General features: G+C 39.8%; 1 protein-coding gene across 1 annotated transcript in view; it reads left to right on the forward strand.

Moving 5' to 3' along the window:
- The first annotated feature begins 227 nt into the window (after positions 1-227).
- LOC142108315 (olfactory receptor 6C4-like) overlaps positions 228-15,297 on the forward strand; it is a 28,357-nt gene continuing 13,287 nt past the window's right edge. The window contains exon 1 of the mRNA XM_075191949.1: positions 228-452. Within this exon, the coding sequence (XP_075048050.1) occupies positions 228-452 (225 nt within the window). The remainder of the gene's footprint in view (positions 453-15,297) is intronic.

Genomic DNA, 15,297 nt, shown 5'->3' on the forward strand with positions numbered 1-15,297 from the left:
GAGGGCCTGTCTTCCTCCCAATATTGATATACAAAAGTTTATTAAGAATTGTAAATTGGAGGAAGATATATCCTTAACGGATGATGATAATCAAGAAAATATCAAACGAATAATCTCACAGTTGGCCATATACTTTTCAGTAGTTGTGAACTGGAGCAAAATTTTTACTATCAAATAAAAAAGATAATGAGACTGCAGCAGATTATTTTGCTAGAGCTCTGTCAGCAATGACCCAGTGCACAGGGATATCAGATATAAAGGATGACGTGCATCACAGGGAAGTAGCTGTTACGGTGCTAATGGATGGTCTGAAGGAATATCTGAAGACCAGGGTACAAATCTCTTTACCTAACTGGAGAGGAATCACGGTGGATGCTCTTGGAGAGTCTGCCGTGGCGCATGATAAAAATATATGTAAGAAGAAAGAGGCGCAAAGTGATAGGCTAATGATGGTAATTATCCACAACCACAAACTTACAACACATACAGAAAACAGCATACGTCAGTGAAGTGTTTTCACTTCCACAAAGAGGGACACATAATGAAGTACTGTAAAAAGAGAAGATCAGGGGCACCTAGGGGGGAATCACATAGATACCCACAAAGGAGACAAACAGAAAATTCCCAGCAGTTAACCGCACACATCATAGCAGCAAATGCTTTGTGGTAGAATGATAGCCAGCAGTAGGGGTCAAGTCATATCTGTACTCTACAGCCAGTTAGGTTAACTGAGAATCTTAGTGAATAACCTACAATGGCAGTTGATATATCTGGCACAAAACAAACTTTTCTTGTAGATACAGGGAGGGCCAGGTCAGTGATAACTTCTACTTTATATCTACAGGTAACAAAACTGTTCCAGCTATGGGAGTAATGGGTAAAGTGCTACATTACCCTTAGACTATACCCGTGGAAGATTCTATTGGGCCTCTGCACACCAAGCATTCATTTCTCTTGGCTGCAGCGGCTCCTACTAACTTATTGGGCAGGGGTTTGTTGTGCAAAATGGGATTTGTAATTTACTGTACACCTGATAGTGTATTTCTAGACATACCAGGAAAGGTTGCACATGAGGTACAGGACATATTGAACACCCCACAAAGGTTAATGCTACACTCTGTCGTTATAGAACAAAGTCCATCACAAGTAAAGGAGATGTTATTGCAAATACCGGGTTCCCTATGGACCAAAGATGGACAGGACACAGGATTGATGGCAAATATAGCTCATTTAATGGCTAATATGAAAAGTGGCAGGCATGCTCCAAAGATTCCACAGTACCTATTAAAACCGGAGGTGAAATTAGGGTTGTATCCTGTAATTGAGAGGCTGTTGCAGCAAGGAATCTTAATTTCTACATAAAGGACAGCTAATAGTCCCATTTTCCCAGTAAAGAAGAGTGGGGGAAGGGACTATAGATTAGTCTAGGACCGAAGGGGAATGTTGTTGAGAGCCAATTCCCCGTAGTGCCCAATCACGCTGTCATCCTTATGCAGTTTCCACCTTCTGCCAGTCATTTCACTGTCATTGATCTTTGTTCTGCCTTTTTCTCGGCCCCCCTTCACCCAGACTGTCAATATCTCTTTGCATTCTCCTACAAGGGGGTGCAATATATATGGACAAGGATTCCCCAGGGGTTCATTGACAGCCCCAGTATTTTCTCCCAAGCCTAACATGACTGCTTGCAATCCTTCCAACCAAGCAATATGTTTGTTCTAATTCAATATGTAGATGATTTGTTGTTGTGCTCTGATTCGTTTATGTCATGTTTAAATGATACTAAATTGTTGCTGCTTCATTTTTTCACAAACAGGACACAAGGTTGCAAGGGGGAAATTACAGCCATGTCAGACTAAGGTTAAATACTTGGGACACTGTCTCACCCAGGGGCTAAGACACTTGACAACAGACAGAATCCAGGCTATACAGAACATGACCCTGCCACAGAACCAACAGTAGATCCGTACTTTCTTGGGGATGTGTGGATATTGTAGTTCATGGTTCCCAGGTTTTTCTCTTCTGGCATTACCATTGCAGGAGTTAGTTTCATTCTCAAACTTGAGCGTGTTACACACAGAGTCAGAGCAGGCATTCTTTAACCTTAAAGATTATATGACTAAAGCACCTGCCTTGGGAATACCTGATAACGAAAAGCCCTTTGAGTTATAGTGTACGGAAGCTAATGGTTGTGCGACAGGTGTCCTGACACAGAAACATAGTGACACTAGCAGACCAGTAGCATACTACAGTGCGCAATTGGACACTGTGGCAAGATCACTCCCAACGTGTTTAAGAAGTGTAGCAGCAGCTGCTCAAACCAGACATGTCTCTTCAGCAAGGTTCACAAAGTGGGAACTAGCTCTGATGGCACCTGTAAACATCACCATCAAATGGTGCAATACTTTAAATCCTGATACACACCTACCATATGTGCCTCGAGATGCACAAAGGGTGAAAGGAGAAGAGACTCTGGTTGGGGGTGAGTTTTGCAAGTATACTGATACATATGATTGTATTGAATATGTGAACCAGAGAATTACTGCGAGACCTGACATACGTAACCCACCCTTAGAAAATGTAGATTTTACATTTTACATGGATGGGAGTTGCCATAGATAGACAGACACAGGAGAACTATGTACCAGTTACGCTGTTGTAGATGATGAGGATGTTATAGAAGCTGAACCACTTGGCCCACCTCACTCAGTCCAAGTGGCCGAACTAGTGGCACTAAGGAGAGCGTGTGAGTTAGCGGAGGGTAAATCAGCTAATGTACACACTGACTCTAGGTACGCCTTCGGGGTAGTGCATGATATAGGGGCCCTTTGGCATCTTAGGAGCTTTATGACAGCAGCAGGCACACCAGTAGCACATTCACATCACATAAAAGGACTCTTGACAGCGATACAGTTACCTAAGGCAGTAGCCGTCATCAAATGCAAAGCCCACACATGCGAAGAAGACCCAGTGTCAATACGCAGTAGCAGGGCGGATGAAGCTGCCAAATGGGCAGCAGGGTTACCTGTAAATGTATCAACTGACAAAATAATGGTTTTTCAGACAATACACAGAAATTAATTGAAATGCAAGATTTGTGTTCCCTACAGGAAAATGCGGTCTGGAAGGCGAAGGGATGTGGTCAAGAGTCCTCTGGACTCTGGAGAGATAGACAAGGTAGGCCCGTGGCTCCCAGAGCATATTACCCAGGCCTGGCTGAGGCAGCACATGGTCTGACTGATCTATGTAAAGAAGGTATGTGTAAGCTGGTTAAAGCATACTGGTGTGCACCAGGCTTTGCTTCTCAAGCCAGTAAGAAGGCAATGTCTTGTCTTACTTGTTTGAGGAAAAATGTCAGGAAGACAATACCAACTAAACCCTTCCCATATCCCTCCTACAGACGGTAATACCAATTGACTTCATCCAGTTACCACCTTGCAGGAATCTCAAATAAGTATAAGATTGTACTGATATGTTTTCTAATTGGGTAGAGGCATTTCCAGCTGCCACTAATACTGCTGTTTTTACTGCTAAGAAAATTGTTCAGGAATTTCTATGCAGATATGGTATCCCTACAATCATTGAAAGTGATAGGGGTACTCATTTTACTAGTGATATCTTACAGAACATGTATAAACTTATGGGAATCGATAGCAGACTTAATACTCATTACCGACCACAAGCGAGTGGTAAGGTGGAAAGGTTAAATGGCACCATTAAGAACAAACTGAGTAAGATGTCTGAAACTGGATTGGCGTGGCCAGAAACTTTGACACTAGTCCTCCATAGCATCAGAACCACTCCCAGACCTCCTCTTAATCTATCCCCCTTTGAAATACTTTATGGCAGACAACCCCATTTGATCATAGGTCCACAGGACAATTTAAAATGCAATAATGAAGTGACTGTGCAATATCTCATAAAAATGAGCAAACAGCTAAGACAACAGCAACTGAAACTCAAAATGCTGTCACCTGGTATGCCAGAAACAAGCTGTCATGATGTTGAACCTGGGGAATATGTTATGATCCGCAATTTCTTACGCTGAGGTTGTTTAACAGAACGTTGGGAAGGCACGTGTCAAGCGTTGATGATCAGTACCACATCTCTAAAGGTAGCAGAAAGAGACACTTGGGTCCATTTTACTCATTGCTTGAAAATCAACAACCCGGAGAAGGTACAAAGCAAAGCCGAGACTGACAACACAGATTTGTTGATTGCGAACCTGTTTCGGGAGACCTAAAGACTGCAGCTAAGACACCTGAGCCAAGGACGTTGAACAGACTATTATCCCAGGAATGGAGTGGCGGTTTTTATACTCTTCTTGCTCCAGGATTTTTCTCATTTTTATTCTTTTTATGGCATTCTATTTTTGTTATGGAGGACAGATGACAGAGAAAGGGTCCGGTAGTGATATTGATGAAGTGGAGTTGGAGGAAAAGTTGATAGAACAATCAGTACAGCCTGTTGTCAAACTCAGTTCAGGTGTCATGGAAAGATCTGCTAGCTCTGGAACTCGGAGACAGTGTGAGGGGCTATTGTCTGAGGAATATTGTATCTGTAAGTACTGTGACTCCCTAGTTGAAGAGAGGTACATCCAGCGATGCCAGTCCAATAGTAATCTGGATTTGGGCAGGTATCCTGTAGAAGATTATCACTCCCTAGTGGGTAAGGTCTTAAACTAAACTGAGTGCTGGGTGTGCTCACATGTGCCTCAGAGACAACATAATATAAGACTAGTACCATTCCCATTAAACATCTCTGAGGTCCTCGAGTTACAGGGAGGGAGGTCCATAGACGGGAGGAATAATTTCACAAGGTCCCCTAGTCTAAAGCTTTGCCAATACTCCTTAGATCGTTCTTTGTTGTGTCTATCTCACATGTAAAGAGACTGGAGAATTGGGAAGCTGACCAACCTGATCAGACAATGGCTCATCACATTGTTATTGATGGGAGACTTTCAAGATCACCAATAACCAGGAATAGTGATGGACATCATAGACCAGGGCATATGAACAGACATAGGAGAGTATTTGTTGAGAAAGCTCCTCTAAGTTATTGTGAAAATGTTATCCATGCTGAAACTTGTCTTGAGCAGATGGAGACAATAGGCATGGGGAGTTTTGTCAAAACTTTGTGTAATGTTATCAATGATCGTACTGTACCTTATATCCTGCCAGATGATGTGTATTATGTTTGTGGAAGAAAGACTTACTCCTGGTTAACTCCGAGTTCCAAGGATTTATGTTTTCTAGGAAAATTGGTTCCTGAGGTTATGACAATTACACATGAGGAGATGATATATATCCATAGAACTACATCACCTCCATGCGTACACACACAGTATGAACATTGTGGCAAAATAAATATGATTCCTGGTAAAGAACATGTAGCTACAAAGTTAATTAGTGAAACTATTGGTTTCCAAATTATGGTTCTATTAGATCCCACAATGATCGCTCTGGGAACTTTAAAGTTTAGTTATATTCAAGACGTGGCTAAATTGATAGACAATATTACAGAGATTTATGATGAAACTTTCAGGTATACGTGTAATGAGATACAGGCTTATAAAAATGAGCTAGTGCAACATAGACTGGTGTTAAATTATCTCTCATCTATTACTGGTGGATATTGTGTGACCCAACAACCCAATTTGGTGTCAAATGTTGCACATACATTACCAATAATACTGACCCCCCAAAGAAGTTATTGACCAGAAAATGAATGAAATCTTACAATTAAAATGGGAATTTTGGACGAACCATAATTACTCAATGTACAAGATAGGAGAAAAGGTAGCAGGATGGTTCTCGTGATTGAATCCTGCAAAATGTTCTCAGGTCTATGGGAGTGGGTACAGGAATTGGTTGCTGGTATAGGTAAGCTCCTTATTCTTATATTTGGTATCATCTTAGTAATTGGCTTATGTGTCAGATGTGTTCCTACTGTGATAAAGTTTGGAAAAACGTTCTTCTGAGGTGAACACTGAAAATTAGACTGTAATGGTGATGAGAAGTACATGTATCAAGGTTAATGAAGAACTGCATTATAATCCTGAAATAGAAAGCATAATTAGGTGATAGTTTTTTGCACTATCAAAGGGTGGAGCTGTAAAAGTCAAATAATTGGATGTAGTCGTTTCAAATTAATATTCATCAATTTGGTTGTCTTTGTCTGAAAATATGCGAATAGCATGCTACGGTGTGGAAGGGCGTATTTAACCACAACATGTGCAAACACTTCTACACACATTTACACTTCCACATTCACTGGTTTATAGTTCACCTTAAAATAGTTCCAACACATACTCATTCATAATCAAATGTAATAGAGTTAATAGTTAAATATAATAATATTAAAAGCACTTTATTGAGATCTAAGGTTCAGGATACAGGAAACGTATCATGTTTAGTGTCATTCTAATCCCCTATTTATCCTCAGACATCCATTTCTATCAGCTAAGAGATCGTACCTTGCGTATGCAAGTTATGGATAATAGGGAATTAATGATCAGAATGGTATTGTGTGTGTAATGCAAATAGACCAGTTTGAACCAGCTGTTTGGCGGGAAGATACGTATGCAGCTGTTGGAGAGTTGACCCCCACCCTTTTAGGGCATCGTTTGAACTGACCTGTTACCTGAATTATACCGGACTGTCCTGAAACCTGAACCAATGGAAACATGCCAAGTCATCTCTACTGTTTTCAATGTAACACCAACTGTATATAAACTGGGCTCTGGGACTATCATAGTCTTCCTGACTACAGACTTCAGGATTGAATGACTGTATGCTGGATCCAGAGCCCCTGCATATGTAATCAGCTGTACTTATTTTATTAATTGTTATTCTTTTGCTTCCTGCTATTAAATCACTTTGTGAGTTGGAACCACACTATTCGAAAAGGACAATATTCATTGAATAGTAACTAGACGAACATAACAGTGTAGAATAGTACTTTCGAGACTCATTTAGAGTTAAATACATTTGTGTAAATAAAACAACAAAAGCACAGGCACAAAATATGTTGCATAAAATATGGGTATTTTCAGATGCACATTTCGTGAGATACACCTGGTGGAAAATAATTATCAATGATAGCATGTCAGAAGCAATTACAGACAACGCTAAATAAAGAGCATGCCATATGTAACTACGTCCATCAATGTTCAGCTTAAACCGCATTTATGAATCCAGCTTACTGATAAAAGTTTGTCTCACACTTCCTTATAGTACTCTACTTGTGTAGTGCACTGCTGCATTTGTAAAGGATTTCTATCCAATACACTATGCTGTATCAGGTTGAGTTTGTTAATGAGGACTTTAGCAAAGGTCTTAAGGTACTTTTATAACTGAGAAATAGGGCAGTAACTACTTCTTTAGGGATAATCTTGGCACTCATTTTGACAGGAACAAACTTTCCACCCTCCAGAATTGAGATAAAAAGGGTGGTAAGCTTGGAAACCAGTACACCCGCCAATTTTTTGTAATACAAAGCCTAGAGTATGTCCAGTCCTGGGGCCGATACCACCTTCATAGAATGAAGTGTCTACCATTTCTTCATCTTACATCATCGAGTTGAACAGCTCTGTAGCCTTTGGAGAGAGTTTTGGGAATTTGCCAGGTAGTCATCTATTGCTAGTTCTAGGTCAGAAGAGAAGGATGGTAAGTGCCCAGATTGTATAAATAAGTGTAGAAGCATTGGAATTCCCTTATGGTATTAGGTCTGGGATGTTAATGGTTTTGTCAGTAAAACCCTAATTTAAGAAATGGAAAGAAGGGAATACAAATTATTGCTTTTCTCATAAAAGGGACCTGGCAGTTTATTTAACCAAAACCGAATTTAGGTGACCTTTACAGAGAAGATAACTTTGAAGTAATTGGAGCTGATTGATTCTTTGTGTTGACTGAAGTAGGATTGAATTTGGGATTCAAGTCTACTAATAAGCGATTTCTCTATGCTAATGAATTTGCCTCTGAATGTGGCTTTATGGGCTTCTAAGAACGATGAGTCAGCAAGATTAGGTGATTTATTGATAGCGAAGAACTAAGTCTCTGTCAGTTCCAGACAATTAGCGGGACTAAGCAAGACTTTCATCTAGCCTCCAGGAAGACTGTCAAAAATAGTTAATTGAATAGAGACAAACAAATGATCTTCCAGGTGAAAGAGTATACACCACCGCTGTTAAAATTGGTGGCAAGAGTCCAGTAAGCTAAAGTCAATGTGATTGTAAACTCAGTTGGGGCCAGTATAAAAGGCATAGCCTCAGTAGGAACCATTTGTTACTCGACAAGTGTCTAGGAGAAGGTGATCTTTAAAAAATATAGAAAATTTATTTGCCAACGTCACAGGGCTGGGGATGAGGCAAACTATCTAGTAAAGGCACAGGATCATATTAAAGTCTCTATTAGAACCAGGTTGAATGGGCATTTTTCTCAATTTGCTTAAAAAGACTCAGTAGAGAAGGGATCTTACCAGAGTTGAGAGAATAACAACAGACTTCAGTAACTGGCATTAGGGAGCCAATTACATATTAAATTTGCCATCTATATTTACATTTACATGTTGTGCAAAGAGTTGGACTGTATTATAGACAAGAATGGCCACAACTCTATATTTCGAAGCAGTAGAGGCAAAAAAGGACTAGAAATAGCTTCCCTTGGAAAATTGGAGGGGAAGGGGAAAGGTGAGTCTTTTGTGGGCTTTTAGAATGAAAATAAATTGCACACCTGTATTTATCTAGGAGTGGGCCTGAAGATACATCTGTTGTTATTATTATTATTATTAATTTTTATTTATAGGGCGCTACTAAGTGTCCGTAGCGCCGTACAGGGACAAACGAAATTACAATACGAGGAGAGACAGCACAGTACAGTAAACAATAAGCACAATAACTCTGAGAGCTCAAAGCACAGCTAGGGGTGGGGGAGGGGAGAGGGGAAGGTCTGCATACGACGGAGCCCAAGAAGGACGGCATGGATGACAGGGAGACCCCCAGGGGGGAGAGGAGGAAATGAGAGGGCACAGGGGGGGAAGAGAGTCCAAGAGGAGGAAGGAAAGGTAGCTGAAGAGCAGAGTTAAAAGTGGTGAAGACAGGAGGAGAGGATGACCCTGCTCAAAGGAGCATACAATCTAAGGGGTGTTGAATATGGGTCTTGTTGCACATTACTTTAACAGACAATATACTGTCTGATACATCCAATACATATGTGGAATATAAAGTCTCAAAAGAACGCTCACAAAAAAAAATCTTTTGATGTCACCTGTTAACAATATAGTCATTAACATGTTTTTCTTTTTTCTTTTTTTCCCCATAAAATTCATTTACTAGAATGTTATGAATGGCGATGTATCATATAGGAGTTCTGTGTTCAAAGATTCTGGTAGGATGGACTTGAAGAGATCCATAAGAAGGTTTGGGAGGACTTGAGCGTTAACTGATTCAGGGATGCCTTTGAGGCGGATATTGTTACAAATAGCTCTATTTTCAATATCCTCACATTTCTATATATAGAGAAGATATTTCGCTGTTGGCTTTTCCTGGGGATGGACACATTTAATTTGACTAGGATTCTAGGGCTTCCACATGGTTCCTAATGTCTGTGATATCTTTTTAGAAGTCAGCAATCACTTGATACAATTCATTGCGAAAAGTAGATTTGATGTTTTGAAACAATGAGTTGATCAGATGCTGCATGTCATAGAAATACCTCCTCCTCTGTCCGATTACTAGTCAGACAGCTTGCCACCTATAAAGGTATTACGACAGACATTGATTTTAACTGACTTTTTCATCTACCAAAAAAAACAACCAGTTATGCAGCAGAGGGCTGTTTTCCCTTGGTGGTCAATTCAGATACATCTCTGGTAAAAGAAACTAAATGATTGCATTGCTGAAGAATGTTAACACCCCATTGCATGGGATTTATTCATGAATGAAATCAATGGATATATCCCACACCTGACCCTGATCTGAAGGGTTCATATGTTAAAGCTACTGACACTCATGCTCCCACTCTCCATCAAAAGTTTCCTTTGAAGCCTTCTGTTGAGTGTTTAGAGCCCACCCCTAAGAGCAGGGATTACAGTCATGTGCGAGACCCGGAGTCTGTCCCTCACTTAGAGGTCCATTACGCTTCTAGAATTCTCTGCTATGTTTCTTCTAGTCCATAGCGGTGGGGTGCGGCAATGTGGTTCTTGCCCCACCCCACCGTCACCTTCTGATGTCACATCAATTTCTCTAGACTCCACCCCTTTTCAAAATGTCAGCCCTATTAAAACTGGCTCTGAGATCAGTATGTTGCCAATTATTAGGCCTCTCCCAGAGTTGTTCCTATATGATTCTTCTGTGTACCAGTTACCCAGCTTGTCTACTGTTTGTGATTTTCGCTTGTGATCCTATCCTTAGATAGTTTTAACCACTCTTTTGCCTAACACATTTGTCATTCCTGGAGAAACGGCTTATTAAAGTAATTTTTTCGTTTTCCAATAAGCATTGTCTAAGCGATTGCTTGTGTTTCCAAAGCACAAAATAATTTATTTAGCAGATGCAAAATTTAGCAGTTCAATACATAAATATAATACCATACAGCCGATACCAAATATATACATACATACCGCCATGCCCTTTGCTGTGCTCTGCTGGTACCAGCTTACAGTACTTCCCTCCAGAATACTGTGGTCAGAGATGACTGAAGCCAGTGTCAGCAAAGCTATATTATATACACTCAGTGTTACAGAGAAAACAATGCAGATGACGTGGCTTGCTTCTATAGGTCCAAGCTTCAGGAGGGTCCAGTGTAAACAGGTCATAGACCAGTTCAAACAACCCCCTCCAAGGGTGAGGGTCAACATTCCAGATGATTCTCCTGCCCAGAAACCAGTTTAGGCTAGTCTATTCACAATACACAGTCAGTAACAGTTTAAACATTTATTCCCTAACAACGCTAACTAGAGTATGCAATGTGCGATCCCTTTGGCGAATGAACCGGACAACTGCTGTTGAATAGGGGATTAAAATTATACAAAACATGACATGTTTCCTGTAACCTGAACCTACATCATCATATAAGTGTTCATATAACCTTAATATATATATATATATATATATATATATATATATATATATATCTATAAACTAAATACCATCTGCTCATAAATCACTGTGGAATGGAACCATTTTAATATGAAATATATATATAACTAAATGTTAGAGTGCTAGTGTGTGCATGCATGTTTTACTGCGTGATTGCGTGTTACGTGGCATACTGATCACAATCGCACGGTAAATCAATATTAACCAATATACTTTCGTTCATCCAATTATACGACTTCGACAGGCTTAAGACTGCAACCTGCATGTCACCTTGCAGTGAAGTTCAAACTTTTTGTGTCCCTGGTGAAGACCACCGGCATGTTAGACTCTATATCACTATTTCTGGTGGTGCTATTCCCGACTGACAGTATATAACCCTTACTTTTCCTAGTAGAAGTGTGACAGGATACTATGAATGTACATATTGAATAAGCTGTAGTTTAAGTACTTACTGGCTGAACCATGGATTCCTGGAGCACAGCATAGCAATATAAATGAGAATATTTCTAGAGATATACCAGCTGAGGGACATTTGATTTATTGAAACTCTTCCCCTCAAACTCCAAAAAGCAATAAAATGATGACGATTATGGCAGAAGCCTTATTGCATGTGTTTCTTGTTCACTACAGACATGGTATGCCATCACATCATGTGCTTAGCTGCAGATTCAGGACTATCATGGAGTGAGATTGCTGTAACTCGCAGAATGGTGGAGCTGCGAATTCACAGATTTGCATGTTCACTGGAATACACACATGCAGTAATATTACATTTTCTTAGATTAACTTTATCATGGTTTTCTTAAAAAGAGATAGCAGAGCAACTTCCTACAAAAGTAGACTTACAAAATAAAATTAGATTTAACATACATTTAACTGGTATAGAAGCCTCTGCTTAGTTTGGTTATCAGTGAGCAATATCTGCCATTACGGTCCCTTATAATACCTTAGCTGACTTTTAACGACAATTCAAGAATATATAAGCCAACAAGACTATAGTGGGTAATAATTTATTAGTAAACTGCAGAGTAGTGTAAACCGAACACACAGAGAATGCTAGAACAAAGCAACAAGGAGTATATCCATAAAATTAGAATATGTTTCCACATTAAAAGTAAAATATAATATATTAATAAAGCATATCAGATTTATTTGTCAAACTTGCAAATGGATTCCAACAATAATACAAAGTATGTTAAACTGGTGAAATCAGTGCTAAATCAGCATATACATATTGACATAAATGTTATAAATGCTCAAAGAAAATTAAGAAACCAATTTAGTCTCTTTCTGGTGAAAGTGAAGGGTCCTCCACAGGACAAGGTTTTATAGCAAAATTAACCAGCCAGTTTATTAACTAGTACTAGTGGGTAAACTTTAGTTGTGCACTAGTAAAAACTAAATCCTCAATTTGGGGCCAAATCATCATCATCATTATCATCAGCATTTATTTATATAGCGCCACTGATTCCGCAGCGCTGATCAGAGAACTTATTCATTCACATCAGTCTCTGCCCCATTGAAGCTTACAGTCTAAATTCCCTAACATACACACGCACACACACAAACACACACAGAGACAGACTAGGGTCAATTTTGATAGCAGCCAATTAACCTACAAGTATGTTTTGGAGTGTGGGAAGTAACCAGAGCACCCGGCGGAAATCCACGCAAACACGGAGAGAACATACAAACTCCACACAGTTAAGGCCATGGTTGGGAATTTAACTCATGACCCCAGCGCTGTGAGGCAGAAGTGCTAACCACTTAGCCACCGTGAAATCTCGGAATATTCACAAACCAGGGTCCAATATGTAGCACCAATTTTGCATACACGGGTAAATAAATGACCATCCATAAATCAGAACTGAGTGGGATGGATGTGGGTATTATTTTTATTGCTATGTAGCTTCTTAGACCTTCAGTTGCAAAGACTTCATGTTTGTATTCTGGGAATTAGCAGGACCACCATTTTGAGAGTGACAGCAATCTTACTACATGATGAATCTGCAGCTAACCACATATTGTGACAAAGGGAGTGATTTTCCACAGGCATCTAATAAAGGAGTTAGGTGTTCAACTGACAGTCTGCAGGGAAAGGCTGCAGACAGGGTTACATACATCTATAGTACATCTATAGTACTGCACCTAGGCTAAGGTATACAGGTGCATGACCCTACTTTCCTACTCCTCCGGAATTTCCGAGAGGCTTCTGAATTTTCCTCCCAGAAGAGTAGGCATCCTCCCGGACTGTGATGAAGGCGGAGCTTAATGATGCAATTTTGTGTCATTAAGCCCCACCCCATGCCATGAAATGCTGTAATAATTGGCATTGCCTAACATGGGCGGGACATTGGGAATTCATGACGCCACCATGCCTCCTCCTACCCCCTATCACATGAATTTGAAAAGTTGGCAAGTATGTGCAAAACATGTGAGACAAAGTAAAAATATATGGTGGGATTTATCTTATATGCATTGAAGTAGGTTTGAAAGTGTCTATTTTCACAGCTAACAGCAAAGCTGGCAGGGTTTGTATGCAGTGAATAGTAATTACAGAACACCTGTAGAGAACTCCCTTTAAAGGCAAGGTGGTAGTGTCACCTGTTCATTAAGCTAGGACTCTATAGGAGTGTCAAGTATATAATCCTGTATTGTGCATTTTGTATTGTGCAGTGCAACCGATGCCATACATTGGCTGGTATCTAGACAGTAGGACTATGTCTAGTCAGTGTTAGGTTACTTGGTGTTATCCTGATGGAAGTGTATGTTGCTTTATTGTGATGGAACAATAAAAATACAATTTAAAAAACAAGAAGTTATTCATGTGTGCATCACCAGAGCAGTGCTTGTGTCATATGTGATATCAGAAGCAGGGTTGCAAAGGACAGCCAAATCACAGATGTCCATCCAGTCAACCAGATGCAATGGTGGTGAGTGAAATGTATTTAATATCGCTATCACATACCAAACTGTTATAAAACAGTCAGTTGCAGTAGGGAGATTGCAGTTTTGCAGAAAAAGCAAATATTTTGTATTTGGAGAGAGAAAGGAGCAATTCAACTGTGAACTGTTCAGCACGTTTTGTTTTGCAAAGAAAGCAACATTTTTAAAAAATGGCTGGTTCTTGTAGTGCCACACCTGGTCATTCACTGAGTTGTGAGTTGGGTGTGCTCAGGGAGAAACCCTGTGCGCAAAAGTTTTTTATTTGCCTGTGTAGGATGCTAAAGCACCTGTTTCTATCTAATTGCCAGTGGAAAGTGTTGGATATATATAAAGATCAGGATTGTTGTCTTAAAGACTCCAATAGAGCAAATAGTAATTGCTGCCAGTACATTTTGGTTTTGCTAAAATGGGCAAGAAATAGACTAAAACATGTCTAGAAGAATATTTGCAAACGGGTATGTCTGAAATTCAGTTCCAGCAGGAAAATTTTGAAAACCTGCATGGGAGTTTGCAGAGCAAAAATGAAATTGGAAAATCTCTTGCTCTCTGCACAATGCTGGTTTTACCTGCTTCAGATTATGTGGCCAGGAAAGAGTATGATTGCATGGAGAAAATTGTTAGAGAAGAAGTGTGGAACTTAAAGCAACAGTATTATAAAAGATAAAAACCCAACAAACTGTTTCTGAGTCCTTGAGAAATGAGTTGCATGTGTTGAAAGAGTTATATAATGAAAATGGAAAAGAAGTGGGGTGCAGAACTGCATGCACTATTTTAAATTGGAAGACCCCTTTATCTCCCTGAGGGTAAGTATCTTTAGAACCCCATTTGCTGCATGGATGGAGCTTCTGGGAACAAAATCAATAAGGGTCTTCCCACACTGACATTGGTAGTGAAGAAAACATAAATAAAAAGTGCAGTAATTAAACAGTCGAGAGAAATAATTAAATAGAACAGTGACTTAGGTCCCCAGCCTGAGAGGCAAATAAAAAGGGAAGAAATAAGAATAAGGTATGTGAAGAAAAATGAGGATAAGAGTTGGGGAAGGGGAAAAGAAGTCGAAGTAGGAAGGGGATTAGTAGGGGACAGTCCATTTAATAGTGTTTTGTTTGTTGGAGATTTCCACTCTGCAGTGGTTGTGGAGGTGTAGGTGTTGCGTAATTGGGTTACCTGTACAGAATGAGAAGGTACTGGTGTGTAAACTCTGGCTTCAGACCATCCCCAGTAGAAAATTCAATCAGCTACAAAGAAATTGCTCT

This window comes from Mixophyes fleayi, chromosome 12 (genome assembly GCF_038048845.1).
Source record: "Mixophyes fleayi isolate aMixFle1 chromosome 12, aMixFle1.hap1, whole genome shotgun sequence".
Classification (NCBI taxonomy): domain Eukaryota; kingdom Metazoa; phylum Chordata; class Amphibia; order Anura; family Limnodynastidae; genus Mixophyes; species Mixophyes fleayi.